Source organism: Pyrus communis, chromosome 17 (assembly GCF_963583255.1).
Source record: "Pyrus communis chromosome 17, drPyrComm1.1, whole genome shotgun sequence".
Classification (NCBI taxonomy): Eukaryota; Viridiplantae; Streptophyta; class Magnoliopsida; order Rosales; family Rosaceae; genus Pyrus; species Pyrus communis.
The window spans coordinates 5813092-5841002 of NC_084819.1; the positions used below are offsets into that span (position 1 = coordinate 5813092).

At 37.4% G+C, this 27911-nt stretch overlaps 3 protein-coding genes and 1 long non-coding RNA gene across 16 annotated transcripts; 3 read left to right on the forward strand and 1 right to left on the reverse strand.

Annotated features, from left to right (window-relative positions):
* The first annotated feature begins 6332 nt into the window (after positions 1-6332).
* LOC137722934 (lysophospholipid acyltransferase 1-like) lies at positions 6333-10921 on the forward strand. The gene is made up of 8 exons (XM_068462064.1): positions 6333-6717; positions 7544-7599; positions 7890-8110; positions 8211-8619; positions 8918-9003; positions 10101-10164; positions 10309-10427; positions 10632-10921. The coding sequence occupies exons 1-8, from the start codon at positions 6416-6418 to the stop codon at positions 10770-10772; spliced, it is 1398 nt and encodes a 465-aa protein (XP_068318165.1). The 5' UTR covers positions 6333-6415; the 3' UTR covers positions 10773-10921.
* Positions 10922-12962: 2041 nt separating this feature from the next.
* Positions 12963-14566, forward strand: LOC137721684 (BAG family molecular chaperone regulator 1-like). Its single transcript, XM_068460709.1, has 4 exons — positions 12963-13494; positions 13575-13831; positions 13956-14102; positions 14187-14566. Exons 1-4 carry the CDS (start codon positions 13257-13259, stop codon positions 14448-14450), a joined length of 906 nt encoding a protein of 301 aa, XP_068316810.1. The 5' UTR covers positions 12963-13256; the 3' UTR covers positions 14451-14566.
* A 5597-nt stretch (positions 14567-20163) lies between these two features.
* Positions 20164-20745, reverse strand: LOC137721929 (uncharacterized). Its single transcript, XM_068460949.1, has one exon. It carries the CDS (start codon positions 20743-20745, stop codon positions 20164-20166), a length of 582 nt encoding a protein of 193 aa, XP_068317050.1.
* Positions 20746-21546: 801 nt separating this feature from the next.
* On the forward strand, positions 21547-27074 carry LOC137723245 (uncharacterized). Of its 13 annotated transcripts, none has more exons than XR_011066874.1 (14): positions 21547-21744; positions 21856-21962; positions 22133-22259; positions 23087-23137; positions 23327-23461; positions 23565-24506; positions 24652-24694; positions 24880-25037; positions 25440-25512; positions 25884-26100; positions 26216-26284; positions 26400-26445; positions 26543-26684; positions 26821-27074. It is a non-coding gene; the product is annotated as an uncharacterized lncRNA (long non-coding RNA). The 13 variants fall into 13 exon arrangements; XR_011066873.1 differs by having other exon boundaries at positions 23327-23448; positions 23565-23667; positions 24351-24506; positions 24652-25037; XR_011066872.1 differs by having other exon boundaries at positions 23565-24518; positions 24652-25037.
* Positions 27075-27911: the final 837 nt, after the last annotated feature.

Consider the following 27911-nt stretch of genomic DNA (forward strand, 5'->3'; position numbering starts at 1 on the left):
AACAGAACGGTTGTTCAGCGCCTGCAAAAAACAGAAAACCCCAACCCAAATCAAACAAATAAGAAATCTTTCAGACCGATTTCGAACAAATCATCGGGAAAAACCAAGTGGGTACCTCTCGATTTCAAAACTTTTTCAGTAAATTTTCGTTCTTTCTGGCCTTAAAACCAAATTTATCCCAAATATTTTACAGCATAACAACAAATGGTAAAGGAGGAGTAATTAAGTAGTGAGCTCATGAGATGTTGTACCTTGCCATGGAGTGGTGCTTGTTCTTGAAAATGGCGTTGTAGTAAGCGTCCATGCAGACTCAATCAGAGAACTTCTCCTTCTGGTGGTAGCGGAAGGCATAGGTGCAGAAGTAGTTGGCGAAGTCGACGCCTGTCTCCATCAGGGCGCCGCCAGTGTCGACATTGCTGGTGCGGCTTTGGTCCCCACCACGGCCGGCGCTTCTGATAGCTCCCCATGCCCTCGGATGGAAGCGAGGAGGAAGAAGAAGGAGACAGAGAGGTTATAACTTTGTGTTCCACGGATGTGGAACGAGTCGTTCCAGGGGGTAGAGGTGGAATGAAAATTCACCCAAAACTCGTCCTGTTGAACAACGCATTTCACCCGTTTTAGCCGTACCAAACGTGGGACGGAACGCCTCATCCCACTCTATTTCGTCCCGTCCCACGTACCAAACGGTACCTATGGTTTGTTCATGCTTGACTATGATATTGTGACTGGTCAAGTTCATGTCTTTTATTTAAATGTTTGTATAGTTTTTCTTGTGTATTTGAGTTATTTTGGGGTGGTTTTGGGTAGAAATGGTTACTATGTTGTCCATTATTACATATTATTACAGCGTTTCTGCTTGATACTACTTACAATTGGCATCAGAGAGTCAGCTCTTATCATACATATTATCACTGGAAACTTGTTGGTATTAGGTGAATCTTACCATGAAACGTGATAGAGTTGTTGGTTCCTGCAATGCACCTTCATAGTTTGATGTAACAAACTATGCTTCTTGGTCTCAACAAACTATGCTTCTTGGTCTCAAAAGTTTGAAATCTTGTTGGATGCCCATGATGAGCTAGCTACACAGTTTCTGATTAGAGACTTGAAAGCTCCTATGAAGACAGTGAAGCTACTACAAGTTGGAATTGTTCTAGTATTAATCTAAAAACGTCAAATAGGTTTTGTTTATGTTCCAAAATTTTTAAAATTACTTCGATTCTGTGATTTTCGAATATACCAAAATTTACATTCCAATAAATTCAATTTAAAAATTTTGGAATGCAAATTAGAAATGTTATTTCTGATCAATCGTTCCAAAAAAAAAAAAAAAAAAAAAAAAAAACACCCATCTTGATACTATAAATATAACACCATTCATTATATCCTATAAAAGTATATTCCACCATTTGTTGTTATATAACAATTAATTTGGATAAGCTTGACGAAGGCAAAAAATGCAATTAAGCCGGCGCTGGACAAAACAACTTTTGGCAATTCCTCTTCTCCCTCTGCAAATTTCACCCTTGCTGGCGGAGTGGGTGTTCGGGATTTCGAAGAATTGCAGACGTTGTGGGATGTCAAAAGCTGAGTTGAGAATTGCGGCGCAGCAAATGTGAGCGCGAGGGATTGAATCTGAGAGCTGTCTCTTTTCGCGTCCAGCTGATTGCAGCCGTTCGATCCGCACAGGGCCACCCATTTGGGCTTAGGACTATTGAATTTACACAAAATTCCTCACTAACGGGTGTTAACGGGTGATAAACGGGTTACATGGGTTCATCCAAAATGACCCGTTAACCACTCGACCTGTTTATCACTCACCTGAATACTAATTTTAATGGGTCAGGTTATCGGATCGGGTTGAAAATGCCAGGTCTACCCCTTAGGCTATCTTCAACCAAAAGGGCTATGTTTAACTCTCGTCCAGATTATAGCCCTATAAGAAATTATTTTTTAATGAACCCTGCCATGACATATTTATATATCATCTTCAACCGAAAGGCTATTTTTTAGCCCCTCAATAATTTATTATTTTTAAGTTTTTTCTTTAACTTTATTGATTAATTGAATTAAATTACTATATTTATAAATGAGTAACTCTCCATATTTCTTATATTTATGTAATCTTAATAATTTTTTGGAATACTATGTTTGTTTTGCTTAAAAAAATAAAAAATAAAAAATACAATTTTCGGATAGGAGTTTAAAGATTGTGAAGAATAGAAATAAAATGAGGTAACATAATATGGAATGGCAAAAAATATGTGAGAAATGGTGTAAAAATGACTTTTATACTTATAGGAAAAAAATTAGAATTTTTTTTTTAATTTCGTCTTAGGAAAAAGAAAAAGAAAAAAAATCAAATATAACAGCTAGCTGACGTTAGCCAGCATATGAGTTTCTGACTATTGGCCCAACATTTCGGGCTGGCTGACTTCAATTGCCCAGCTCGATGACCATGGGTTGGAATTTGGCCCAGTGGATCCTCTTTTTCCTTTGGCCTAGACCTCCATTGGAGATGGGTTTTTCTTCATTTCAGGCTATAAAAGAGCCTAGAACCCTATGACCTGATCCATTGGAGATGACCTTATTGTAGATAATATCGTTTGTTAAATTTTTTTTTTTATCATTTGTATTTGCTCTCGCTCTCGCTCTCTCTTCATCCTTCTCCCGTCCCGTCTTGCTATTTTTTCCACTTAATCTTTTTCATTCTTATGTTTTTTTTCCAAAATGGAAAGAATTAGGGGAAGAGGGCCCCACAGTTAATGAATGGGAGGATCAAAAAGTTGGAAGAAGAAGGAAATTTTTGGTTAGGCGCGTGGAATTGGTTAAACATTTTATTCGAACAAATATAGAAATAGAATCAGAATGGATGGTTTTATGTCTATTACCAGTTCTTCCTCCCGAGTTGAGACTAATCATTCAGATAGACAGGGGTAAACTAACGAGCTCAGATAGGACAATTTTGTTGGTACAAAACTATTTGGACTCAAATTAATAGTTTTGGGCCGAGGGAAATTATGAGCTCGGCCCAAAGGAGAAGTCCCTCGGAAGAGTTAGTTTCAGAGTTGGCTGAGTCCTTATACAATAAGGAGTCTTTAGATGTCGATAATGCCTCGAGAATCAATGAGCATTTATTGAGAATTGGGGATTGAATCTGGAAGATAATGAGGCCGAGTTCAGAGTCTTAAATATGTTAGGATAGATCAAGGCCCAATCAGAATGGATGAAGGAGAGTTCGAGGAATTATAATTCGAGTCGAATTCTACTTCGGTCATGTGAGAAATTATTACTATAAATAGAGAAAGGAGTACATCATTCAAACCCCCTTCAACTCAACACATGAATCTGCCCTGTGCAAACTCGCACTCTATGCGAAACCTCTTAAACCTCTTGAGAATTTTATTTTATTGCTTTTATCGCCAACAGATCTTCGGTTTGGATAAACAACATTGTGAACGCAATCAATGACATCTTCCGTTTGGATATATAGCACTGGAGCCATAGAATCAGGCGGTTGAGAATACCTTTTGTTTGGATAAACAACACTACTTCAAGATCGACTGGTTATCTATTCAAGTCTCGATCAACAATGAATATTTGAGTCCTTGTTGGAAGAGGTCGTCCCATTAGCCTTTCGGCGAGTTGGGGTGTTACCAAGTTACTGTTGGAAATGTGCCCTAAAACCAATCATATGATGATACTTTATGGACATTTCACATGTTAAACAAATCTAGTTTAATATTAAGGGCAAATATTATTGTTTGAGCCGTCTCATATAAATGTTATATGCTTAAACGATAAGTCCAAGGAATATGTGATTGGAAGAATGCGATCTAAAGAAGTTAGATTCATGAGACCATTCTTTCGTTGACACATCCTAAACGTTCCTGATCATAGGATTGTCAATTGGGCATTGACAGTCCGTTAAGATCAGTACGTGTTATGTCTTCTCTCAGGGAGAGTGACTAGTCTCGAGTCATTGGTGTGTGTGACATCAAGACAAGTACGTAGGTGCTCAATAGAGAATGAGTTCACTGAACACGATCAACGAAGAGTTCTCATATTCATGTCACATGAGAACTCATGGTTGGGATAATGCAAATTAGTCTTTTGACCTGAGGCATCACAGTTGTCTTGTGGTTAGGTCCTTAATCTTTGATTATGTCAAAGTCACTCCATCAGGAGGGTGTCCACGGCATCGTTGGGGTTAAGCCACTTAGCCATGGAGGCAAGTGAATGCGCAACAAGGGATCTCTAACCTTCAAACTGTTTGAGGGAGAATACTCTATGATATGATTTAGAATCTCTGGCCAGAGTATGAATGAGGTGTTGGAATGTGTTCCAAATCACATTCAAGGTAATCATATAAGCACAAGACTCACATTGGATAGTAGACATGAATAAACTATCAAACCAAACAATGTGGTCAAGAGTATTGTATTAGAGAAAGACCGTATTGCATTTGTAATCCTAAAACTGAATAGGTTCTCCACCTCTTCTGATTAGCTTGGGTAACCATGACATGCTGCTAGGCGTCAACCATGGTTTGTGGAAGCCCTAAAAGTGTATTATCACTAACGGGAGAATTGAAAGTAAGTTTCAATTCACAATCGATTTGAAAGAGTTTGAATCGCTCACTGCCTCGCTAAAAGGAACCTAATGGATCGTACACCGTGTAAGGTAGAGATTGAAGATTCAACGGAGATGAGTAAGAATAATTAAATGGTTTAATTATTTATGGCAAGGATTAATTAATATGTTAATTAATCAAACGAATAAGTTCGTTAAAGACCTCGGGATAGTTTTGGACCTTAAGGCCCAATGCGCTTCGAACGTCAAGTCCATTGACTTAAGTTGAATGACAACTTAATGAATAATGATTCACAAAGGCCCAAATAGCCCAATAAATCCCCTTAAATTCGGCCATTTAGAGGAGGGTAGTGAACTTGGCTTAATTGCAAGTTTGCCACTCCATTGTGAGGTGGTATAAAGACATCTTTATAGCCATTTCATCCTTAGGGTTTTTCTAAGGAAAAAAGATGAGAACAAACTCTCCTTTCTCTCTAAAATGGCCGGCCACTCTTGAGGAAAACATCTAGCAATCTTACTTCCTCAAGGTCACTCATTTATTCTCCAATCTTACCTTGGTGTGGAGACTTAGAGGTTCTCAATTTTGGGAACTTGGAGAAACCTTTTCATCCATCCAAATCCATGGATCTAAGATGCAAGGAATGAAGGCCCTCTCTTTGGGTGATTAGCCTTTGCTTATGCAAAGAGGAATCTACAAAGGTATTGATTTCTCAACTCACTTTGTTTTGAGTTGAGTCTTGGTTCACCTATCTACTAGGCTTTGAAGTTCATGGGTTAAGTTTTGTTTTTGAGTGCATATAAACATGATTCCGCCTTTTAATTGTTAATTGCATGTTGTTGATGTTGCTCAAATGAACTTGTTTTTCACAAATATTCCTTCAGTTACATCATTCGGCACACTGAAAGTTGAATATTTATTGAACTTCATAGTAACTAACAGCCTCATCTTCAAGATCTAGAACCCGAAGGCTGACATATGTTCCTTCCTCAGCCGCAATTGCAAGATTAGAAGTCATCAGCACACCCAACGACGCAACAACATTCATTTACTCCCCAAACGAGCTCACGCCTCGCATTCAACCAAATGACGTAGTTAGTTTATTAGCTATTCGGCCTGCGAGTCATGTAAGTTAAGTAATGTTTAGGGTCAACAGAAACTTAATTCTCTAGAAATCCGTTCAACAAGAATATGCCAGACATTGATAAATGCTTTCGATGACTTCAACAAGATTTATTCCCTTTAAATTTTCCTGCTGATTTCAGAGAAACAAACCAGAGGCATTTTAACTTGAACATATTGCCAAAAAAAACTGTAAGAGAAGTGAAAGACAGATCGGGATTTTTCCATCTGAAACCCTTTTGATTTGTCAAATGAGAAAAATGTGCACCGATTTATTAAATGCATATAAAATGCACATATATTATGTTGGGACTCAAAATCTATTACATTAATTTAAGGGTTATGAGTGTAACGCGTATAAATGCACCGATAATATAGAGACTCGAAATCCGTTCAACGAGAATATGCCAGCCGTGGATAAATGCTTTCGATGACTTCAAGAACACCGTACAAGGACACTATCGTCATTTCAGCTCCAACAGACAACCAACCAGCGTTCTCCCTCGCAGTTTTCATCACCAAATCCAAATCGTGTGAGACACTGACTCCCACGCAAACAGTAAAAAGTCCGCCGAGGGGCATATCGGTCATTTCATTCGGCAGGCCCAAACTCAGAAATCGATTTTGTTCTCCTTCTAATTCTCCGTAAATAAAAATCAGGACAGGTTTCTCAATTCGATTTGCAGATTGATACTACAAGCCATGGCCCTGGAGATGGAATCCATGGCCGCTGGGATCGGCGTCTCGGTCTCGGTGCTCCGTTTCCTCCTCTGCTTCGTCGCCACCATCCCCGTCAGTTTTATCTGGCGACTCGTCCCCAGTGCACCCGCCAAGCACCTCTACGCCGCCGCTTCCGGCGCTCTCCTCTCTTACCTCTCCTTCGGATTCTCCTCCAACCTCCATTTTTTAGTCCCAATGCTCCTCGGCTATGCTTCCATGGCCTTCGCCCGAAACCATTGCGGAATCATTACCTTCGTACTGGGCTTCGGCTACCTCATCGGCTGGTACGTTTCCAAAACACGAAGACTGATATTTGATTCCGATTCGTAATTTTGAAGAATTTGATTCCTTATTTGTGAGTTTGGTAATCGAGTTTAGTGAGAATAATTTGGTGGATGGTATTATTTTGTGTCGCTGATTTTGTAATTTATTCGGGTTTTATTGATTTTTCAAAGATTGTTATTGGATAGTTCATGTTGGTTGATTGGTATGGTTATTTTATGATTTGTAGTGTTATTAATTTTTTTTTTGTTTTTTTAATCATGGATGATTGAATTTGACAATGCATGTGTAACTGTCATGAATTCCAATTAATTCGTGTTATTTTTGGTTGTAACCTTTTTTTTTTTTTTTTTTAAATGAAAAAATTGTATTATTATTATTAGGGGGAGGTGGAAGAGTTCGAAACTTTTACAATAATTTAGGTGAGGTGAAAGTTTCTAACTCAGGACGCATGTGTGAAACTGTTAATTTCATAAAAATTCTGATTCTTTATGCGCAATCAGTGAAGAACTTTACATTCTAAGTTTTACAGATTTGATTTGTCCCAAAATTATGTCTTTGAACTTTAAAAATGCATTTTTAATGTTTCAACTTTCAATCACTTATGATGTTGGCAAGAAATTTTGATGACACCATTAACAGTATGTGAATGGTATAGGGATCTTTGTGCTCTTTGTTGATGCTAACATTGTTTCGATAATCCTAAACAGTATTGAAGTGATAACACTATCTATATGCGATAAGTTTAATATTTATGTATCTAGGGATTTATTAAAGGTCTTATTTGATAATTCTTGATCATGTGTAAACATGTTTCTCTATGTGTAGCCATGTATTTTACATGAGTGGGGACGCATGGAAGGAAGGAGGAATTGATGCAACTGGTAAGCACAATATCAGCCTTTCTAGCCAGCTTGCGTTTCCTCCTTAATTTTCTGCTCTTTACCAGGTTGCAACGAGTGTCATTCTCCTGTAAGAAAATGGCGAGTTCTGATTTTGGTCATTGATGACTTCCGTTTCTTTTTTATTTTTTACTAGAATTCATGGACTCTTCTAATGAATTCTCAACACGACTAAAAATGTATATAGTTGACATTTTGAATAGCCATATCTGTCTATGCACTTTTACTTTTTATGCGCGTTAGCTAAGTTTGAACTTCCTTCTCATACTTAGGGGCCTTAATGGTGTTAACACTGAAAGTCATCTCGTGTGCAATCAATTACAATGATGGGGTTTTGAAAGAGGATGGTCTGCGTGAGTCTCAGAAGAAAAACCGGTTGATTAAGTTACCCTCCTTGATTGAGTACTTTGGCTACTGCCTCTGCTGTGGTAGTCACTTTGCTGGTCCAGTTTATGAAATAAAGGATTATCTTGACTGGACCGAAGGAAAAGGGGTATGCTTATTATGTACCAAGTGTCTAACCTTCTTCTCAGTTCTGTTTTCTTGAATTGATTTTTTCTCATACTTTGGCTTTTATTAATTATCATTTTCAGATATGGAGCCAATCAGAGAAAGGACCGTCTCCATCACCCTATGGAGCAACAATTCGAGCTCTTCTCCAAGCTGCATTCTGTATGGCCTTGTATTTATATTTGGTACCCAAATTTCCTTTGTCAAGATTTACTGAGCCCATATACCAAGAATGGGGGTTTTGGAAACGACTGGGCTACCAGTATATGTCTGGATTCACAGCAAGGTGGAAATATTATTTCATTTGGTCAATATCAGAGGCTTCTATCATTCTTTCTGGTCTCGGTTTCAGTGGCTGGACAGAGTCCTCACCACCAAAACCTCGATGGGATCGTGCAAAAAATGTTGATATTATAGGCGTTGAGTTTGCAAAGAGTTCAGTTCAGTTACCACTTGTTTGGAACATACAAGTCAGCACCTGGCTTCGCCATTGTGAGCATTTCTTTTGCTTCCTAAGTTTTCTTTTTTGTCAGTAACATACAATCCCAACATTTTCCTAGGAAACTATTTTTGCATATCCAAACTATGAATCCTAGTTAGGACTGAGTTGGATTCTGTTTTATGCTTTCTATATGCAAAGAACTATATGAATAATTGATCATATAGTTTGGTATCTGGTCCCTTCAGTTTTCTTCCTGTTGCATTTCATTGCTGAGATATTTTCTACTTTTAGCTGTGATCAAGAAAGCGCATATTTTGTTTAATTAACTAATATATTATCCTTCTGTAGATGTTTATGATAGGCTTGTTAAACCTGGCAAGAAGCCTGGTTTCTTCCAGTTGCTGGCTACACAGACCGTCAGTGCTGTTTGGCATGTGAGTATAAACTGTCTTACCCTCATCCTGAATGTGTATTTTTGTCATTTGCTGATTTTGTGTCCATTTTAGATTTTGTTTCTTCAAACAATAGCTCTGCTGCAAATGCATTCATTCTACGGAGTGGATTTAGCTGTCCATTTTTATAATTTAAAAAATAAGAAAAATAAAAAATAAGGAAAAGCAGTCAACTACTACCAGATGATTAACCGGTTGACAGTTCTCTTCAAAACGTCAGATAAACAGTTTCCTCGTGTAACTTATGTGTGGACTTTGTTACTTTGTAGTGTTCTGTTCCCTAATAAGGATGCTGGGACTGATTGTTTTAGGGCACCGGAAGGATGATTTACTCTTCCTCTAGTAGAGTATTGAGTACACTTTTTAATTCTTAGTTTTGCAATGTAATAAATTGTGTGGGAAATTCAATGTTTATATAACCTAAATGGTTTAGTGCATTTTACGTTAAAATCTTGTGTTTAAGTTTTGTGCCTTTAACAAATACTAGGTGAAAAATAGGTGGCTGGGTGGAGTAGAATTTGTTTTTGGGAGGGGGGGATGGGGTGACAACATGCCCTCCAGTTTTGTGTTTCATGCCACCACTTTTGGCTCTGAATGGATTTCCGTGACGTGTTATTTTAAAAGTAATTATGATTCTTGTGTTATTACATGCGTTTCTATAGTTTTCTAGAACACCTAGGAGTTATACCATTCTAATGATTGATGGCAATGTCTTCAACAAAAAAAATATGGCAGTCTATATTGTACGTTAGTTGTGCCAATGTTTGGTGCCCATTTGTGTTCAAATTGCTAAAGTGAAATGATATTTATTTTGGGTGGGAGGGTAGTTCATTATGCAGACCTTATAGTTTCATGTACTTGCAATGTTAACGTCATAATTTCTGATCATCCACCATGCAGTGTTGTCAAGCCAAGTTCCAAAAATTTGTGCTCGGACCCATTAAGTTTCTCTTACATTAACTAGTCGGCTTACTTTTGTTTCATAGCCTTATGCTCTCTTATCTTGGGAATATGTTTGATTTTTTGCATGGTTCAAACTTGAATTTTCTGTATCATATTGGTTATTTTCTGAACTGCAGGGCCTCTATCCTGGGTACATCATATTCTTTGTTCAGTCAGCATTGATGATTGCTGGATCAAGAGGTATTAGTCTCTCCGCTTCTAATTCACTAATTATTTCTTTGTTTCATTAAATTGCCATCTGTGCTTTAATAAGCAAGCATATACTAATTATTCCTTTTTTTAAGATAATTAATCTATATCATTTTCTACCTGTTCCGCAAGCAGTGATTTACCGATGGCAGCAAGCTGTGCCTCCAACTATGGATGTTGTTAAGAAGATATTGGTGTTCATCAACTTTGCTTACACTGTCTTGGTTCTGAACTACTCCTGTGTTGGTTTCATTGTTAGTCCTTGCTCTCGCTGTCTCTCGCACATACACATGCCGTTTTAGACACACACATGTACATGAACACATGCAATTAAGACACACGCATGCATATGAGCACATCATCCAAACATACCATGACCACGACACACGCATGTACATGAACACATACCACCCTCTGATGCTTTAAATTTTCTCATGCACCCGTCTCACATGGTACAGGTATTAAGCCTTCGTGAAACACTGGCCTCGTATGGAAGCGTGCATTTCATCGGAACCTTTCTTCCCGTAGCATTGATCCTACTGAGTTACGTAATAAAACCTCCAAGGCCTGCGAAATCAAAGCCTCGGAAGGAAGAGTGAGGTCGTCTGCTGCAATGAGATAAGAAGGCACTTCTTTTCTAAGTTTACTTCACCTTGTTCACGATGGTTGTAACATCTGTTCCACCGAAAATGTTGATCATGATAACTTCCGAATCAATGTTTATTTGAGTAGGGCATCTGTTTCATCTTTTGTAGCGTCAACCTCAGTAAGCGAAATCACGCGAATAACGAACCGGAAGGCAATTGTAGTAGCTTAGCAATAGCAATTCTTTAGCTGTCCAAACAGATGTTATCGGAAAACAATGTTCTAAAAGATTAGTCGGGCGGTGAGCTTGGGTCTTACGCCCAGGTGGATAGGCAGATTAGGCTAATTTAAGTAAATTTATTATATATTATATAAATAAATTCCCATTTATAAAAACACATAATTGTTTACATAAATTGCAAAATAAAATGATAAATATATTATAAAGTATTAGAACATATTCAAAACATGGGATCAAGTATATAATGAGTGTTCATTCAAGTATTAAAAAAATAAAATGTAAAATGAAAGCTATCAATTTTCTGTCTAAGTGAGGGTTGCGATCTAGCGGGTGCCTAAGTGGGTTCAGGTGAGTTAGGTAGGTGTCTAGGCGAACTAGGCGGATTCCTAAGCGGGTCTAAGTGCACTTTCTTAACTTTCAAACACTTAGGGACTAATCGGGACGATGACTAGTTACCTAGCACTTAGTTAAGGTTTAGACGGTGCTAGACGAAGATTTTTAGAACAGTGTTGGAAAATAAGATTATTGGTGCCAGTTTTACAGTTGAACCGACACGAACATCTTTAAAGTTAAACTTGAGGGACAATTTTGGAGGAATTGGGTTTGATTCATAATTGCATGATGCACCAATGTCGGTTTTAGAGTCGAGCATTTCATCGTCAAAGCCTTACTTAAAAACCAATGATCAAAGATTTAATCGTAAAAAAAAAAGTATAATTTAAGTCTGGTTAAAGGCATTGACCAATAAAAAATGTTCGTATTTATTTTGATAAACTCGAATTGATGTGTTAACCTATGAGATTGCAGAGACGGCTTTGTTGTGCAAAAATGAGAGAGTTTATCTTTGGACTATTTTGTCATCAAGTGGACTATTAATTCAATTAAGCCTTACTTCAAACATGAAAAAAATGTGTCGTACCTTCTATAAAGGGTAGAGAAAATATTAAGAAGACTCTCTCAAATATAAGATTTTTCATGGACTCTTTATTGCCTCATGATTTTGGCATAATACTTTATAATATAAGTACGAATATTAACGTTAAAATATAAAATGACAAAAAATTTATGTAAAACTCTGCTTTTAGAGTCACCTTACCATTTCTCTAAAAGAAAATAATTTTGAGCTTTATACCAATTATTTTCTTGCGACAAGACAGTAATGTCCCTCAGAACAACCACATTTAGGCAACCAGATGGGTGCCAACTGGCTGAGATTTTCTTTCTGCTTAGTTGGCCTTGCATGTTCCGCTTTTTAATTCTATGTTGGCTTTCCTTTTCAATTATGTACAGGGGAGAACAACTTTTATAGTACAAATTCATTATTATTGTGTCGTTTTATATTAATAATGTAACAATATGATTCCACTTAATATTAGAGTCTAGTAGTATTTCTTTTTTACTTGTAAGTGAGAGAATTTAGGTTTCATTCTCGTTAAAAGTGAGTTTGAACCACATTATTGCAAACTTAATGTGAGGCTGAGCCTCACTCTCCTTTTCTTAGAATAAATAATATCGTTTGTTAAAAAAAAAAAAAAAATTGTAACGAAATAGTTTCTCTGCACATAGCGTTGTATTATCATTACGAAAACCAATGTAGTTGTCTACCCGTTGCTATGGGGACAGAAACATATCTTATTATATAATCTTTTCCTGCTTTAATTTCTTTTGTTTTGGTGTTGAATTTTGAGTTTACATGAACACACACGACAGCCTTGAACAAGAAGAAAAAAAAAAGAGTTAAAAGATCTGAATTCTGCATGTAAAATGCTTATTGTTATTTGCCATTTTTGGTTTTATTTTACATTAAAATCCAAATAGTTGTCTCTATTTTTTGTCCCTCTCCTTACGTTCACGTAAACTGATGTGGATTTTTCTCTTTTCCCCCTCTTTTCCATTTTTTGTATAAAAAATTTATTCCCTTCACTCACTTCACCTTCTTTCTCTGCTGGCCATTAGTTTTATAGTTGTGCTCGTCTAATCCTCTGTTTCCTTTTGCTATTGTCGTCAATAGAAAAAGGCTGTTAATATTACTTGTAACCGTTGTTTTTGTTTTGCACCCTTTCTTCCCAATTCTTTCACCATTGGGTTTTCTTTGATTCCACGATAGGGATCGAAGGGTTCTCTCTTCTCTGTTGGGTTACTTTGAATCCAAGCAAAGAACATCGCACGAAAACTCTCGGCTTCTCTTGAGTTTCTTGTTCAAGTAGTTTTCTTTTTTCTTGGTCTTACCCTCAGAAGATCAAGAACTAGATTATAGATGGAGCCAATGAAGTCAAAGAAGAACAAAATGCTTTCTTCGGAAAGCAAGCGCTCTGATGACGATGGCAGGGGATGCCCCGAGAGCGCAGGCTTGGAAATCAGGCCGGGGGGAATGCTGGTGCAAAAGCGAACCGTTGAGATGAATCCCAGTTCTGTTTCAATCCCCACAATCAAAATTAGAGTCCGTTATGGCTCTTCGTACCACGAAATTCTAATCAGCTCCCAAGCAAGCTTTGGTACTACTTTGAAATTTCGAATCCATAAACTTTTGTTTTGGAATTGTTTTGTTTAACTGAATTTGGTTTTGAATTTGCAGGGGAGTTGAAGAAAATGTTGGCAGAGCCAACGAAATTGCACCATCTGGATCAGAAGCTAATATACAAAAAGAAAGAGAGGGACTCCAAAGAGTATCTTGATGTGGCAAGAGTTAAACACGGATCAAGGATTGTGCTGGTGGAGGACATTTTGGGCAGAGAAAAAAGGTGCCTAGAGTTGCTCAGAAATTCAAATGCAGAGAAATCTTCGAAATCCATAGCCGAAATCAACTTGGAAGTGGACAAGCTTGCAGGCCAGGTAATGAAATTGAATCATATTTGGGGGAAAAGAACTCGAACTTGGGCGCAAGCGTGCAGTGACGAACTGGCCTAATCGCTATCTACTGAATAGTTTGTATTAATATCCTTTTTGTTGTAAATAGGTCACATCTTTGGAAACAACAGCTTCCGCAGGTGGGAAAGTTTCCGAGACGGATGTGGAGAAATTGACTGAGCTTCTGATGATGAAGTTGATTAAACTGGATGGAACTGTTGCCGACGGAGATCTAAAATTGCAGAGAAGAGTGCAGGTATTATAAATTTCAACATCTTTAAAATGTATTCTACTTGCACATTATTTGTATTATTCTAACTGTTGGTTTACAAACTTGAAGGTCACAAGAGTTCAGAAGTACATAGAAATTCTGGACATGTTGAAGCATCAGAACTCCAAATCTAGCAGCAATGGGAATAAAATCAAATTGCAGCAACAAGACAGTTCAACCGGCCACATGCCAAAGGACTCAAAACCGACACAAAAACAAAGCATGCATTGGAAACTAGAAAATTCGGTACGAAAAAATCCAGTGATGCAGCAGCAACAAGAGAAGAATTCTGAGTCAGTTGTAGTTACAACAAAATGGGAAACTTTTGATTAAAACCAAAAGGGCTAATTAGAAGTTGTTTGAGTACGTTCTTCCTCAAATTAGAGTCCAAAACAATGAGAATTGCATTGTTAAAACATGTATAATTAAATACATTGTTCCTGGTCTGATTTTCCATTTGTTACAATTAACTGGTATCTCATTTTTTTTCTCTACTTTTGGGGTTTGCTGTTTGCAAATCTGTAAATAACTTATGGTGGATAAGTAAAAGAAGTGAAAAGGAATAAAGGAAGAGATGGGTACAAAACACAAAATGGAAGTTGTTGTGTGGTTGGTTCCATTCAAGTTGTATGATTTTTCTTTTTTGTACCAGCGATATTTTACTCTACGAAAACGGAGATTCATATTCAGATATACAGGGAAGAGCACATCTAGTCTAACCAACGTAACTACGCTGTTAATTGGCATTTTAGCCAAAATGATCCATAAAATTGACATAACTCCTCAATTCAGTCTTTGAAGATGAAAGTTGCTCAAGTGGTCTCTGAGTTTGTCCACTGTAAATCATTTTAGTCATTCCGTGAAAAATTTATCAATATCTTTGTTAACTACGCTTTGTTTGTCTAGGGACCAATGGATTGGACCATTCAGTTCATCTTCTTTTTTTTTTTTCAATTATTTATAGCCTATTTATTTTTCACAAGTGGTTATGAATCTATGATTAAACAAGTATATGGAATTAATGGATACCCTTCTGATTAATCATACAAAAATAATAGAAAAGCAGGTTTGACTTTAGAAGATGTGATATGATATGGAGCATGCTGCCAACATGTTCTGATATAGAAAAATAAAAAGTTGAACAATATTATCTGCAGATTCACTATGTTAATCAAATTCAGTAAAACATTTAGCAATGTCAAAATATCAGAAGCTTGTAGGAGTACTTGATCATTGCAGTTATAAGTTTTCATTTGAATTACTAACATGTTGAAACGTGAACCAAACTCAAATGTATCATTATTGAGGAAAAATTCCATCATATTTAATACAAAAACAGTTGATTTTTGAGGGTTGCATCGATATTTTATAACTTTTACCTGGTTGGTTTTGTGGTATAATTAACAACAGATTATAGGTTAAAATTAGCACCAAATGCATCAACATTTCACGATTACACTTCGCATGCTGCCCATGGTCCATGGCTTTATAAATAGAGAAGTGATAGAGAAGGCTGAAAAGAAAAATTGGTTTTTGCTAGTCGCATCGGTCCTTTATAACTTGCTGGTTTCGTGGTATAACTAAACGTAAATAAATTATACATTAAAATTGACACCGAATACATCGACATTTGACAATTACATGTTGGCCAGGTGAGACCAAGTGATAGTGCTTGGGCATGAAATCCAGATATGGGCCGAGAGTAAATAAACCAAGATGGAAGGTTGTGATTATCGGCTCAATAATGAATTTTCAGTCCATGCAACATTCTCAGCTCAGAAATAGAATGCCAGCAATTTGACTAAGTCCTAGTGAAATTAGGATTGTTAAAGGATCAGATTGTGATAGTGGTTCGATCGAGTCCTGTTTGGGTTAGGATTGTTGAAGGACCATAATGAGTTTTGGTAAGATTCAAATTATTTTAAGAATCTAAACCTATGACTGATCATATAAAGAATGAAACCAGCGTAGAAAGAGATTAGGTTCAGAGTCCTAGTCCAAGTCCAAGAAGTTGAATCTGGATAGAGATAAAGTCTTGGCATGAGAGGTGTTTGTTGAGATAAGTGCCAAGGGTATCCAAGTGTGCTGAGGAGTTACATTTATAATAGAACTCTGCTTCAGTAGACTTGACTGTCATATAATTCACTTCTATAAATAGAAGTGGTTTTGCAACGTACAGAAGACCTTCAACTCAACAATTTACGCAATACCATTCTCACACATTTGAGAAAAATTATATATATACTAAAAGAGGAAAAAAGCCTAAAATACTGTTCCTTCTACAGTGTGATTCCTTTTTTACCCCTTCTTTGTTTCTTTAGTTACTGTTTATTGTACAGCGTGATTCCGTTTTTACCCTTTCTTTTTTAGCTCTTCTCGAGTCTTGTGCTTTGTTTTTGTCTATCTAAGAGCAGTTCCACCGGAGGTGGAATAGCCCAGCACTTTGTCCAAAAGTGAGGCCAACACCCTGTCCAAGTGCTCCAGCCCTCAAAATAGCTTGGCACCCAGCCCAAGCCAGGCAACAGACCAGCCCATTTCGGACAGACCCAGAAGCCGGCCTATTTGGCTGGCGCGTGCAGCATACTCGCGACTGGGCGCGAGTAGGAGACAAGGGTGTAGGCGGCGGGGCCTGCTTGTCAGCCCACTTGTGTTCACCCGGATGAAGGCTACGTAGCCCTCCTCAATGTCGTTGGATTTCCAACGGCTAGTTTTTGTAGGCCGTTGGATTTCCAACGGTAAAAAAAAATTTAAATTTGACTTTTAAAATGGACCGTCCGATCACAGATCAACGGTCCATGTTTTTTTCACAAAAAAAAAAAAAAAAAAAAAAAAAAAGGCCTAACGGTCAGAATTTTGACCGTTGGCCACGTGACATGTCACATCCCCGCCTGGGGCGGATCACCTTCCGGGCCCGCTCCACCACCGTAGCATGATATTATCCGCTTTGGGTTTACCATTCCCTCACGGTTTTTGGGAACTCACGAGCAACTTCCCAGTGGGTCACCCATCATGGGATTGCTCTAGCCCCCTTCTCGCTTAACTTCGAAGTTCCTACGGAATCTGAAGCCAGTGAGCTCCCAAAAGGCCTCGTGCTAGGTAGAGATGAGAATATACATATAAGGATCACTCCCATGGGCGATGTGGGATGTCACAATCCACCTCCCTTAGGGACCCGACATCCTCGTCAGCACACTTCCGGGGAGGGATTGGCTCTGATACCATATTGTCACATCCCGGCCCGGGGCGGATCACCTCCCGGACCCGCTCCACCACCGTAGCACGATATTGTCCGCTTTGGGTTTACCATTCCCTCACGGTTTTGTTTTTGGGAACTCACGAGCAACTTCCCAGTGGGTCACCCATCATAGGATTGCTCTAACCCCCTTCTCACTTAACTTCGAAGTTCATACGAAACCCGAAGCCAGTAAGCTCCCAAAAAACCTCGTGCTAGGTAGAGATGAGAATATACATATAAGGATCACTCCCCTGGGCGATGTGGGATGTCACATGACAGCTCGTTGGCTGTTGGATTTGAATATTTTTCAAATCCAACGGTCCAGATTAATTAACAACATTAAAATTTATTAAAAATTATGAATTTTTTTTTTAAAATACAGAAAAATTTTAAAAAATTAAAAATTTTTTTTCTATAAATACCTAACTCTCATCTTCCACCTTACACCACATTTCAATATTTTCTACACTTTCTACATTTGAATATTTTGTACACTTTGAGAGAAAAAAATGACTTCGTGGAAGCTCATTGAAGATGTTACGTTGTGTGAATGTTGGGTTCACACTACTCATGACCCGATTATAGGTAATGAGATGGATAAGCGAGAAATGTGGAGTAAAATTACGAAAGCGTTTTGCGATGTACATGGAAAAGATGTCAGATCTAGTCAAGGTCTTCAAGGTCGTTGGAAAAAACTCAACGCATCCTTTACTTGTTGGAAAAATGTCATCGCTCATGCTTCAGGTAATCTGCGTAGTGGGACAAGTTTAGCGGATCAGGTAACAATATTTTTATTTATTTATATGCATTCCACCCACATCAATATTTTAATTTATTTAATTTCTTATGTAATTTCTTATGCAATTTTTATGTAATTTCTTATGTAATTTATATGCATTCCACGCGCATCAATATTTTAATTTATTTATTTGTGTTACACCCGTATTTTTTAATACTATCTTATCCCACATTTTTATTGACACTACAAGCACAAGCATTCTACAATGCAAAGAATCGTAACAAATCATTCAACAAATGGGAATGTTGGCAAATTGTCAAAGATTGCCCTAGATACAAAATTGTGGCAACCGGTCCAGAAGTTGTCATGCATGGTATGGGTCTACACAGCTCGCCAGAAGCAGACACGGCCGAACAAGAAGCCAACACATTTGAAGACACGAAAGGGACACCTGAAGAAGTGCTAGAGACCCAACCGACTCGTTAGTCCCTCAGGCCTCAAGGTAAAAAGACATCAAAGAAAAAAGGTAGTTCTTCCAAAAATGACTACACTAAATATATGGAGGAACTTGCTCGCCAAGGTGAACTGGACATGGCATGGGAAAAGGCTAAAGATGAGGAAAAAGCTACTGCTATGGCAGCAATAATAGTAGCTACTGAGGCTCGTGATGTGACGGCTGAGAGACAAAGAGAATAGTTAATCGAGAGAACAAGATGATTAGAGAAGCACTTCATCGAGAGAATGAGATGCTTAGAGAAGAAAGGATGGCTCAAGCAGATCGTGACACTATGAACAAGTCTCTAGTAGGACTGTCTTCGAATTCGAAATATTTTTGGACATCGGAAAAAAGAGATGTCGTGCGAAGGAGGCGTGCAAGAGATGCCGAAACAAGTCAAGGGGGTTCTAGCTACAGAAATCCTAGCAACGAAGATCCTAGCACCACATATCCTAACTCCACAGACTTTGTATAATTTCGTATTTATTTGTACTACTTTATTTAATTTGTTATGTAATTTCTTAACATTTTTAGAACTTTATTTAATTTCTTATGTAATTTCTTATTTATTTTTAGAACTTTATTTAATTTCTTATGTAATTTTTGTAGTTTATTTAAACACATCAAATAAGATTACATAAACTCACCAAATAAAATTACATAACCTCACCATATAAACTTAAAAAAAAAAACACACTAAATAAGATTACTTAAAAAACAATACACTTTATTCTTCAACCACAAGCCTTATTTTAATTATCTTCGCCTTTGTGCAATGCCCACTAGTGGTCAATCAAGTCATTCTGGCGGGTTATGTGCCAGTATGGTTCTTGCAATGAAGTGTACCGCTGAACGATCAATTCATTGTAACGTCCATCCCGTTCCAACGGCTCGTGTTGCATGGGATCTTCGGTCTGGTCATGAGCATAGTAGATTTGTATTCTTGAGTTGTTCATCGAATCTGGCTCGTATTCATCGACGGCATCATAATCGTACTCGTCTTCAACAATCATGTTGTGGAGAATAATACACGTCATCATGATGGATCGAAGAGCCTCGACATCAAACATTCTAGCTGCAGCCTTGACAATCGCCCAACGAGCTTGCAGGATACCAAAACAACGCTCGACATCCTTCCTACACCCCTCTTGACACTTTGCGAAGTGTTTTTCTTTTTCACTCTATGGATGTGGCACAATTTTGACAAATGTTGACCACCTTAGGTAAATGCCACCTGCAAGGTAGTATGGTCCCTCGTATTTATTACCATTAACCCAATATGTGCATCTCGACCCATTTCCTTGTAGCAGTTCGTCAAACACTGGAGATTGGGCAAGGACATTTGAGTCATTTTGAGCTCCTGGAACACCAAAAAAAACATGTCAAATCCATGTATCAAATGAAGCCACCGCTTCCAAAATAATGCTTTTGGTTCATTTTCTGTCGCCATAAGCTCATTCCACGCACTTGGACAGTTTTTTCAAGTCCAGTTGATGCAGTCGATGCTTCCAATCATGCCAGGGAAGCCTCGCATCTCATCCTTCCTCAGAAGCCTTCGCATGTCCCTTGGCGTGGGTTACCGAAGGTACTTATTGGTGTAGACGGCTTCAATTGCAGAGCAAAACCATATCAGGGACTCTAGAACAGTTGTTTTTCCCATCCTTGCCATCTCATCCACTTGATCTGCAGATGCTCCATATGCAAGCATTTGCAAGGCAGTCATAATTTTTTGCTTAGAAAGAAGACCTAAAACATGAAAAGCATCCTCTTTTTGCACAAAATATGGATCATGGCTGCAAACAGCACTCATAATTTTATCGAACAAACTTCGTTGCATTCTAAAACGATGTCTAAAAACATGATCAGGGAAAACGCTGTTGGGAATAAAATAATCTTCCAAGAGATCTTTACCTCGTCTTTCCCTTCTTCTATCGATGTTTGCCGCACGTCTGGGTTGGGCTATTTGACCCACAGCTTCTATGATATGGCAGGAATGTGAGGCCCTCCGCCTTTTATGGTGATCATCCTCATCCTCCTCCATTGCGAAGGCCTCATCTCCACCTCCACCTTCGTCAAGATTTACCAATTCTTTCTGTTGTGCCAACAACCTTTTCTGCTGCTCTTGCAACTGTTTATACACTCTCCTTGAATAAGACATTGTAAGAACTTAAGATTTGAAAACGATAAAGAAGGATTCTGAGCTAAAAAAAAGGATTGAGTTTAGTGTGAGGATGGATGTAGGGATGTAGGGTTTATATGGACAAAAAAAGAAAAGATGAGGCTCTGGACAATGCCACGTGGCACTACGTGATTGGTTGAAAATCTTATCGAAATCTTGGCTAAATTATTATAAACAGAAAGTGACACGTGGCGTGTCGGGATTGGTTGAAAATTTTATCAAAAATCTATCCACAAAATAGTACGTTCGGATAATGACACGTGGCGTGACAAGATTGGTTGAAAATCTTATCGAAATCTTGCCTAAATTATTGTAAACAGGAAGTGACATGTGGCTTGTTGGGATTTGTTGAAAATCTTAGCGAAAATCTATTCACAAAATAGTACGTTCAGATAATGACACGTGGCGTGACGAGATTGGTTAAAAATCCTATCCGAAATTAAAAATATTTTTTTAATGTATTATTTTATAAAAAAATTATTAATATTTTAAATGGACTGGATGCCAGTGCATTTTGTAGGGGTGGAGATCGTTTGTGCCATCGCATTTTTAGACTGGGTGCCAGCACATTTTTATAGGGATGGAGATGTTTTGGCCTATTACCTTTCATTAGGGTCTATTACTGTTCACTGAAGTGGACAAATGGATTGGGTGTTGGCGCAAAGTCTTTAGAGGTGGAGTACCTCTAAGAAGGGAAGGATCTAGATGTACACGTGTGGGTCATCTAGGAATGAAAAGAGGTTGAATATACGCGTGTTGATTCATCTGCGGTGGGAGGGAGACTATCATTCCACTCTCTATCTCATTCCACTTTCTCTCTCAAAAATCTTAACTGGAGAAACACTTGGCTACCTTCTTCACTATGTTAACTCTGCCGTCCAACAACCACCACCAGCGGGCCAGGAGCCTGGAGGGGATGCTACCTCTGCCGCCCCCGTCCAGCTCGGCGAGATCACCCAAGACGGCTATAATTGCAGGGTAAGTCTTCTCTCTCTCTAGAATTTTGTTTGAGATTATTTTTTTTCTCTCTGTTCTGCTCAATCTTTCTGGCCTCTGATTGAATCTATTTTGTTAATTATCTTCGAAAAGTGACTTCTGAGCTTTCTCAGCCAAAGAATCGTCAGTGACTGGGTTTAGGGTTGTGGGGTTATTGATTTTCTGCCATGTTCGTCTCGGACGCGTGGGCACGTTGTTTGGTAAAGTGGATTCTCCCTTCCTTTTTATTTGTCCCACTTAAATCATTATTTTCTTTCCTTTTTTTTTTTTTTTTTAATTGTTTCGAAGCCATCAAATAATATGTAAAATTAAATGGGTTTTCCTCTTTTTTGTTTGGTTTGGTTTTGTTTTCGTATGGTGAAACTTTCAGAAAGCTGATCAGGCTGGTGAAGCAGTATGGAGTGGGAAAATGGGCACAGATAGTTGAGAAGTTGGTGGGTAGGGCTGGCAAGCAGTGCAGAGAAAGATGGCACAATCAGTTGCACCCTCATATCAAGGCAATTTGTTCTTACATATCTTTGGGATGTTATAAATTTTGATGCATGAGTAAACTAACAACTAAAATTTGCTGCTTGGATACATTTTTAGATTTGTACATTTTATTCTTTCTCAATTCTGCGGGAGAGAATAAAATTTTACTCTCTAGTCCTTTTATTTTGGTTTACTGTTGAATTTTATCACTCTGTCAACAAAAAACCTTTCCATGCTCGAGAGTCCCGCAGGAAAGTAGTCAATCTTGTGCTCATGTTTCTGGTTTGAGTTCTCTGATTTTTCTGGTTCTCCGTTTTGGAAAATTGAAGCATTTGAGTTTGATTGAGAAACTCATTTGGTATATTATACACTTACATTTTAAACATCTGTAAATTATTAATCTTTTTTGGGTTTTTATGTTTTTTAGGTTTGGGTTGTTATGGAATGGATGAATCAAAATTCTGCTGTTATAATTTGTACTTGCTCTATACACATTGTGCAATGTGTTATGGAATGGATGAATCAAAATTCTGCTGTTATAATTTGTACTTGCTCTATACACATTGTGCAATGTATGGTGAATAATTGATCTTCCAATTTATGCTGGACTTTTTGATCCGTTCAATTATATATCCCTTACAGAAATTTGGTCTAATACACAGACATAATGATGGAGGTAAACAAAATGATTATAATGGTTTTGTTCATCCATTCAAACTGAAGTATAGTTATCTAATTATTACAGTTTAATAGCATTATCTTATTGCTTAGTTTGTGTTGTCCATTCTCTTATTTGCTTAGTTTGTATTGTCCATTCTCTTATTTGCTTAGTTTGGATTACCTGGCAGAAAAGATGGGATTCATTTCCTTGGAGAACCTGCTGTTCTTTGCGAAAACATTTTTGGTAAGATTCCAACATTGATATGTAACTAGAAAGTTTGAAACAACAAGAAATAGGTTTCGCATACTCCCAACATAACAAGAAACTACGAAGCTTGAAATACAAGTGTTATTATGGCTAATGTGCTCGACTGATATATACTTAATGTTCCAACCATGTTAGGCTGTCTAAATATGTTTATTTATGTTGCAGAACATCTTTCCAGTATCTATTGAAAAAGCAGGGTGGAAAGCAAGCTGCTTGGGAATATCCTTTCGTTGTTGTTGGTGTCAATATCATGTTTATGATCATGCAAATACTTGACCTTGAAGCCAGTAAGTGTCAAAGGTGCTCGTTTCGTTCCAAGTTTTGAACTTAGTCAATGATTTAGATGATAAAAGGTGAATTTGTTAATATAATTCTTTGAATTTTTTTTTTCTGAAAATTGAAGAATTATACAAGGTCGAAGCCGTTTCTTGCAATTGATATGGGAATTTCTTGAAGTTGAAGTATTTGGATCTTTGACATTACTTTTCTCTCTTTTGGGAGAAAAGGTAAGATGAAAACAATATTTGTTACCAGTGCATGTGAATGTTGATTGTCGAAGAATTCAAGGTTGCTATGTTGGTGAAAATCTGAAAATTGACCCAATTTTGTACAATATATTAGTTTAAGAACAATAAACACCCACACCCACACCACACACACATATATGCATCCAAAAGTAAACGAGTTGGAAATGTTTCATAATATTTTGCTTTGAATCTTCTTTGGCATGCATAAGATTTACCATTCCCTTTTAAATAACTTAAATCAGCTCTAGTCCATGTTTGCTTAACAATTTTGTATCATTCATTATATAATTTCACAAATTACTGTTCATTCTATAGTGTTCTTCCTTTTTCACCCCTGCTTCTTTTTTGTTATTTCAACATTGTTGCTTTGCTTTGCTGTGAGATGAAAATGGTGACGCGTGGGTCCTCACCAACTCAATTTCATTTATACAGAGTTTTCTTCCTTTTGGATGTTTCGTCTTGCTTCTTTCTTGCTCTGCTCACAGTGACTCACTTTACTTTGTGTTCTGAAGGCTGCCATGCTTGATTTGTTCAAGTTGGCGACAACTGCATATTTTAATTTTTGTATTTTTATGGATTTTTGGAGTCTGATTTTTGTTTTTGCAGTTTTCTCAGTGATTGACTTCTTTGGCGTTTAATTTTGGTTTTTGATGTTTTCTCAGTGATTGAATTCTTGGGTTTTTCGCCGTCCCCAATTTTAGTCTACCTAGAAAAGATTAGCAAGTGGAGTTTTCGCAGCATGCAGTGGATCAGCATCACCACTGTTCTTGCTCGAATCCGAAAAAAAATTTAAAACCCAAAAAAGGTTGGGTTTCCTGGTGAGCTCTCTGGTATGGTCTATTTGCCAGCTCTTACAACCTTAAATACATATTCTTTTCTATTTGATGAACTGTATTCTTTTCTATTTGATGAACTGTTGATTTATTTTATTTTATCTTTTGTTTTGGTTGCATGTTGATGCAGGTATTTTGTCTGACATTTTTTTTTTGTTGGGGTAAGTGATTTGGTGAGTTCAGATTTACTAGCCTTATCTAATTGCAAATGTTTTGAGTTTTGGTTTCTGAGTTAACATTTAGCTACTGGATTGCATGAAGTTACTATTTAAATAAATTTTTTGTATAAGAATGCTTTGATAACAAATTACCATTTGTAAGAGGTTATGATGAATATGCCTTATATGTTGTGTCGTAGGGTATTTGGGTATGGTATTGGAATACATCTTTTGCAATTCAAGGATCTGGAAAACATGCCCAAGTGACTGCATATAGGCCACATACTCAATCAGTAAATAGCAAAGACCTCTAATGCATACAGTGTTGACGATGAAGCAAGTGGGATTACTATGGAGTGTAATTTGATTTCTGCACTCTCATTTGTCTTCATGATTAATTATTATAAAGATTATGAAAGTTTTTGTGCCTAAATTATATTCAAACATGTACATCACCTGGCAACGTTACCTGAACAAAAGCTTAACTTACTCTGATGTGAAAGAAAGAATGGTTGCATGTACATATATTGTATGAATCATGGATGAAATTGAGAAGACCAGATGGTTAGATAAATCATAAACTCCATACAAAACCTTGGGAATGCCTCTAAAATTTTTTAGTGTAAAATTTGTAATAGCAATGTAATTCTCATTTCTTAAAAACGAAAAACACTAGTTTTTAAATATAGTGTTCCTTTGTTTGTGTTTCTACAGCTTTTGCTGAATTTAATTTGAAAGTTAATATTTGCTGTTATCTTAGGCTGCTTTATGAGTTATTGAAGAAATTGGATTCAGAATTGAAGTATGAGGTCTGCCATTGGGCTGTGTATTATGTAAGTATAATCATTTTTCCTACCATTGTTTAAGACTATAGTTCCTTTTGCATAGTGTGGTTGGATCAGGTTGTATATATAGTGACCATCTCTGCTTATAATGAGCTTCCATTTGTTGTGCTGCAAATGACCGTTAGCATACCACAACCACAGAATTTATGCTTAGCATGCTAACGCAATTGATATACAGATCTTTGTACAAAATTCTCTCATATTGATGGTTCATTGAATAGTCAATAAGTATTACATAATAAACAATCAATATATATGAGGACACCATCTTATCATGCTTCTTGAAGAATTTAGAGTGTGATTTGAAAACTTGGAAGAAATTTCGGTTTTGAGCAAAGCCCGTCTACGAAAATGTCTAGATTGAAGGAAAAATATGGCAAATACTACACGTGTTGTTGATGGTGGACGTGTGTAGGAGGATGGAAGCCCAAGTCTTCTCTCGAAGGTTCCAGTACGCTTTTCCATTTGTGTACAGATCTCTTGAGCTCTCAACATCGTCTTGCTCAGACTCTCTCGTAGCTCCTCATTTTCTCCCTGTGCAAATCTCAAAGACGCCTACCACAATTGATTCACCAGGTCCTCTCAGCAGAAAATTAGTTTCAATTATTGCTTTTAAATAATTTCTCTCTCCTTTCTCTAAAATCCATTTTTTATTTTCTGGAAAGGGTTTAATAGATGTTTCTGTGTGTAGGTGGTACTCGGAGAAGTTTGTGAAGGGCCAATGGGACAAGGATTGCAAAAATACAATGCTTACCTCTCAGTGCGTTTCAATCTGACCTTCCTCCTAAATTTTCTTCCAAATCACAATTTATATGATTAATTTGCTGATTCTTTTTCTAGGAACTGAGTATTTGTCTCTTGATTATTTTTTGCAGAGATTGTACTAATTTCCCTTTGAATGGAAATTTGGGGTTTCTTCAGGTATAACGTTATCAAATTTTATTTTTCTAATTTTCTGATTGTGGAGTTTTGCAGGGAGTGATATATACTTATATTTTGGGATTTTTGATCCTTGCAGGGTTTTCGCTCGCCAGACAATGATAGGCGAATCACCGCAAGAAGCAGCAATTATGCTGCAAACTGAATCCAGGATGACTGACCTGGACTCTTCATGGTGGTCGCACCTCTCCTCCTCTCTGCTCCTCCTCCAAAACCCCTCTGTAGGTTTCCAAACTTAACTTGTATTTTCTCTCTTTCAGCCCTTTAGAAGGGTTTTGGAAAAAATGATTATTTTTTTTACTATAATTTTGGTTTTGATGATAAAATTTGGATTTGCCCGTTTGGGGGTTTTTCCAGTTCAGGACCTAGGAAACAAGTAGCAATGCAGAGGCACTGTTGGAGAGATTGTGGACCTCTGTTTAATCACAGTCCAGTTCCGACTTTGTTACTACTTTTGCTTAATACGATAGAGCAGATGAAAAATAGGGAAATTAAGGATTTTATTACCTTCAGGATGACAAATAAACCGTGTCTTAGCTTTTACTTACATTGTCCCCATTTGTTCTCATATGTTCTACTGTTTCGAATTAATCACTAACAACTCTATTTTTCAAAATTTGTAGTAGCCAATTGAAAACTCTTGCAGAATAAGATTCGGAAGAGAAAACCTTACAAACAATATATATGTAAAATAGCACAGGACTTAGGTGCAGTTTGGGATTGAGGTGATTAAAAAAAAAGCTAGGATGAAAAAAAGCTGGTAAGGATTTTGGTGTTTGGTAAACATCCCAAAACAGTTTTTTTTCAAAGTTTCACATGAAAAAAAGCCAAAAAGTGGAAGCTGCATTTTGCAGCTTCCAAGAAGCCGCTTATTTTTACAAAACACGGAGCTACAGTACCACTTAATGAATTTTTTCAATTTACCAAAACTGCCCCCTCCTTTCACCTTTCTCCTTCTCCCGCTCCTACACTCTGCACTCTTTCTCTCTCGCAAAAAACTTCTACCCTGCGCCGTTCAGCGAACCCCTCTTCCTTCTCGTCGCTGCACCTCTTCCTCCTCCTTTTTGTTTCTCTTTGTCACTCTCAACGCCATACCGCCGTCGCGTTCCAGGTACCAGCTACTTGACTTGCTTTCAATTTTTGCTATAACTAATTAATTTAATTTTTAGGTTAGGGTTTGACTGCTCTTTGACGATGAACCCATGTTTTGGGGTTTTCTGAAACAGGGTTTTGTGTGGCAACCAACAAACGAGCTCGATCTCATTGATTAGGTAAACATAACTCTTTCTGAAACAGGGTTTGGTGTTTGAATTAATGTTCTAATTTTCAGTTTTGGGGTTATGTTCTGATTTTCAATTTTGGGGTTTGAATTAAGGTTATTATCATGACATCCATGAAGCAATTTCAGTTGTTAGGGTTTGATTGACAACGATGGTGTTGCTTTGTTT

What these genes read in the sequence shown, in the direction of transcription:
- LOC137722934 (XM_068462064.1), top strand. Translation starts at nt 6,416, where the DNA reads ATGGCCCTGGAGATGGAATCCATGGCCGCTGGGATCGGCGTCTCGGTC. An exon ending in CCGTCAGTGCTGTTTGGCAT is followed by an intron (nt 9,004 to 10,100) that starts GTGAGTATAAAC and finishes TCTGAACTGCAG; the next exon opens with GGCCTCTATCCTGGGTACAT. An exon ending in ACTCCTGTGTTGGTTTCATT is followed by an intron (nt 10,428 to 10,631) that starts GTTAGTCCTTGC and finishes CACATGGTACAG; the next exon opens with GTATTAAGCCTTCGTGAAAC.
- LOC137721684 (XM_068460709.1), top strand. Translation starts at nt 13,257, where the DNA reads ATGGAGCCAATGAAGTCAAAGAAGAACAAAATGCTTTCTTCGGAAAGC. An exon ending in CAGCTCCCAAGCAAGCTTTG is followed by an intron (nt 13,495 to 13,574) that starts GTACTACTTTGA and finishes TTGAATTTGCAG; the next exon opens with GGGAGTTGAAGAAAATGTTG. An exon ending in AATTGCAGAGAAGAGTGCAG is followed by an intron (nt 14,103 to 14,186) that starts GTATTATAAATT and finishes ACAAACTTGAAG; the next exon opens with GTCACAAGAGTTCAGAAGTA.
- LOC137721929 (XM_068460949.1), bottom strand. Translation starts at nt 20,745, where the DNA reads ATGTCTTATTCAAGGAGAGTGTATAAACAGTTGCAAGAGCAGCAGAAA.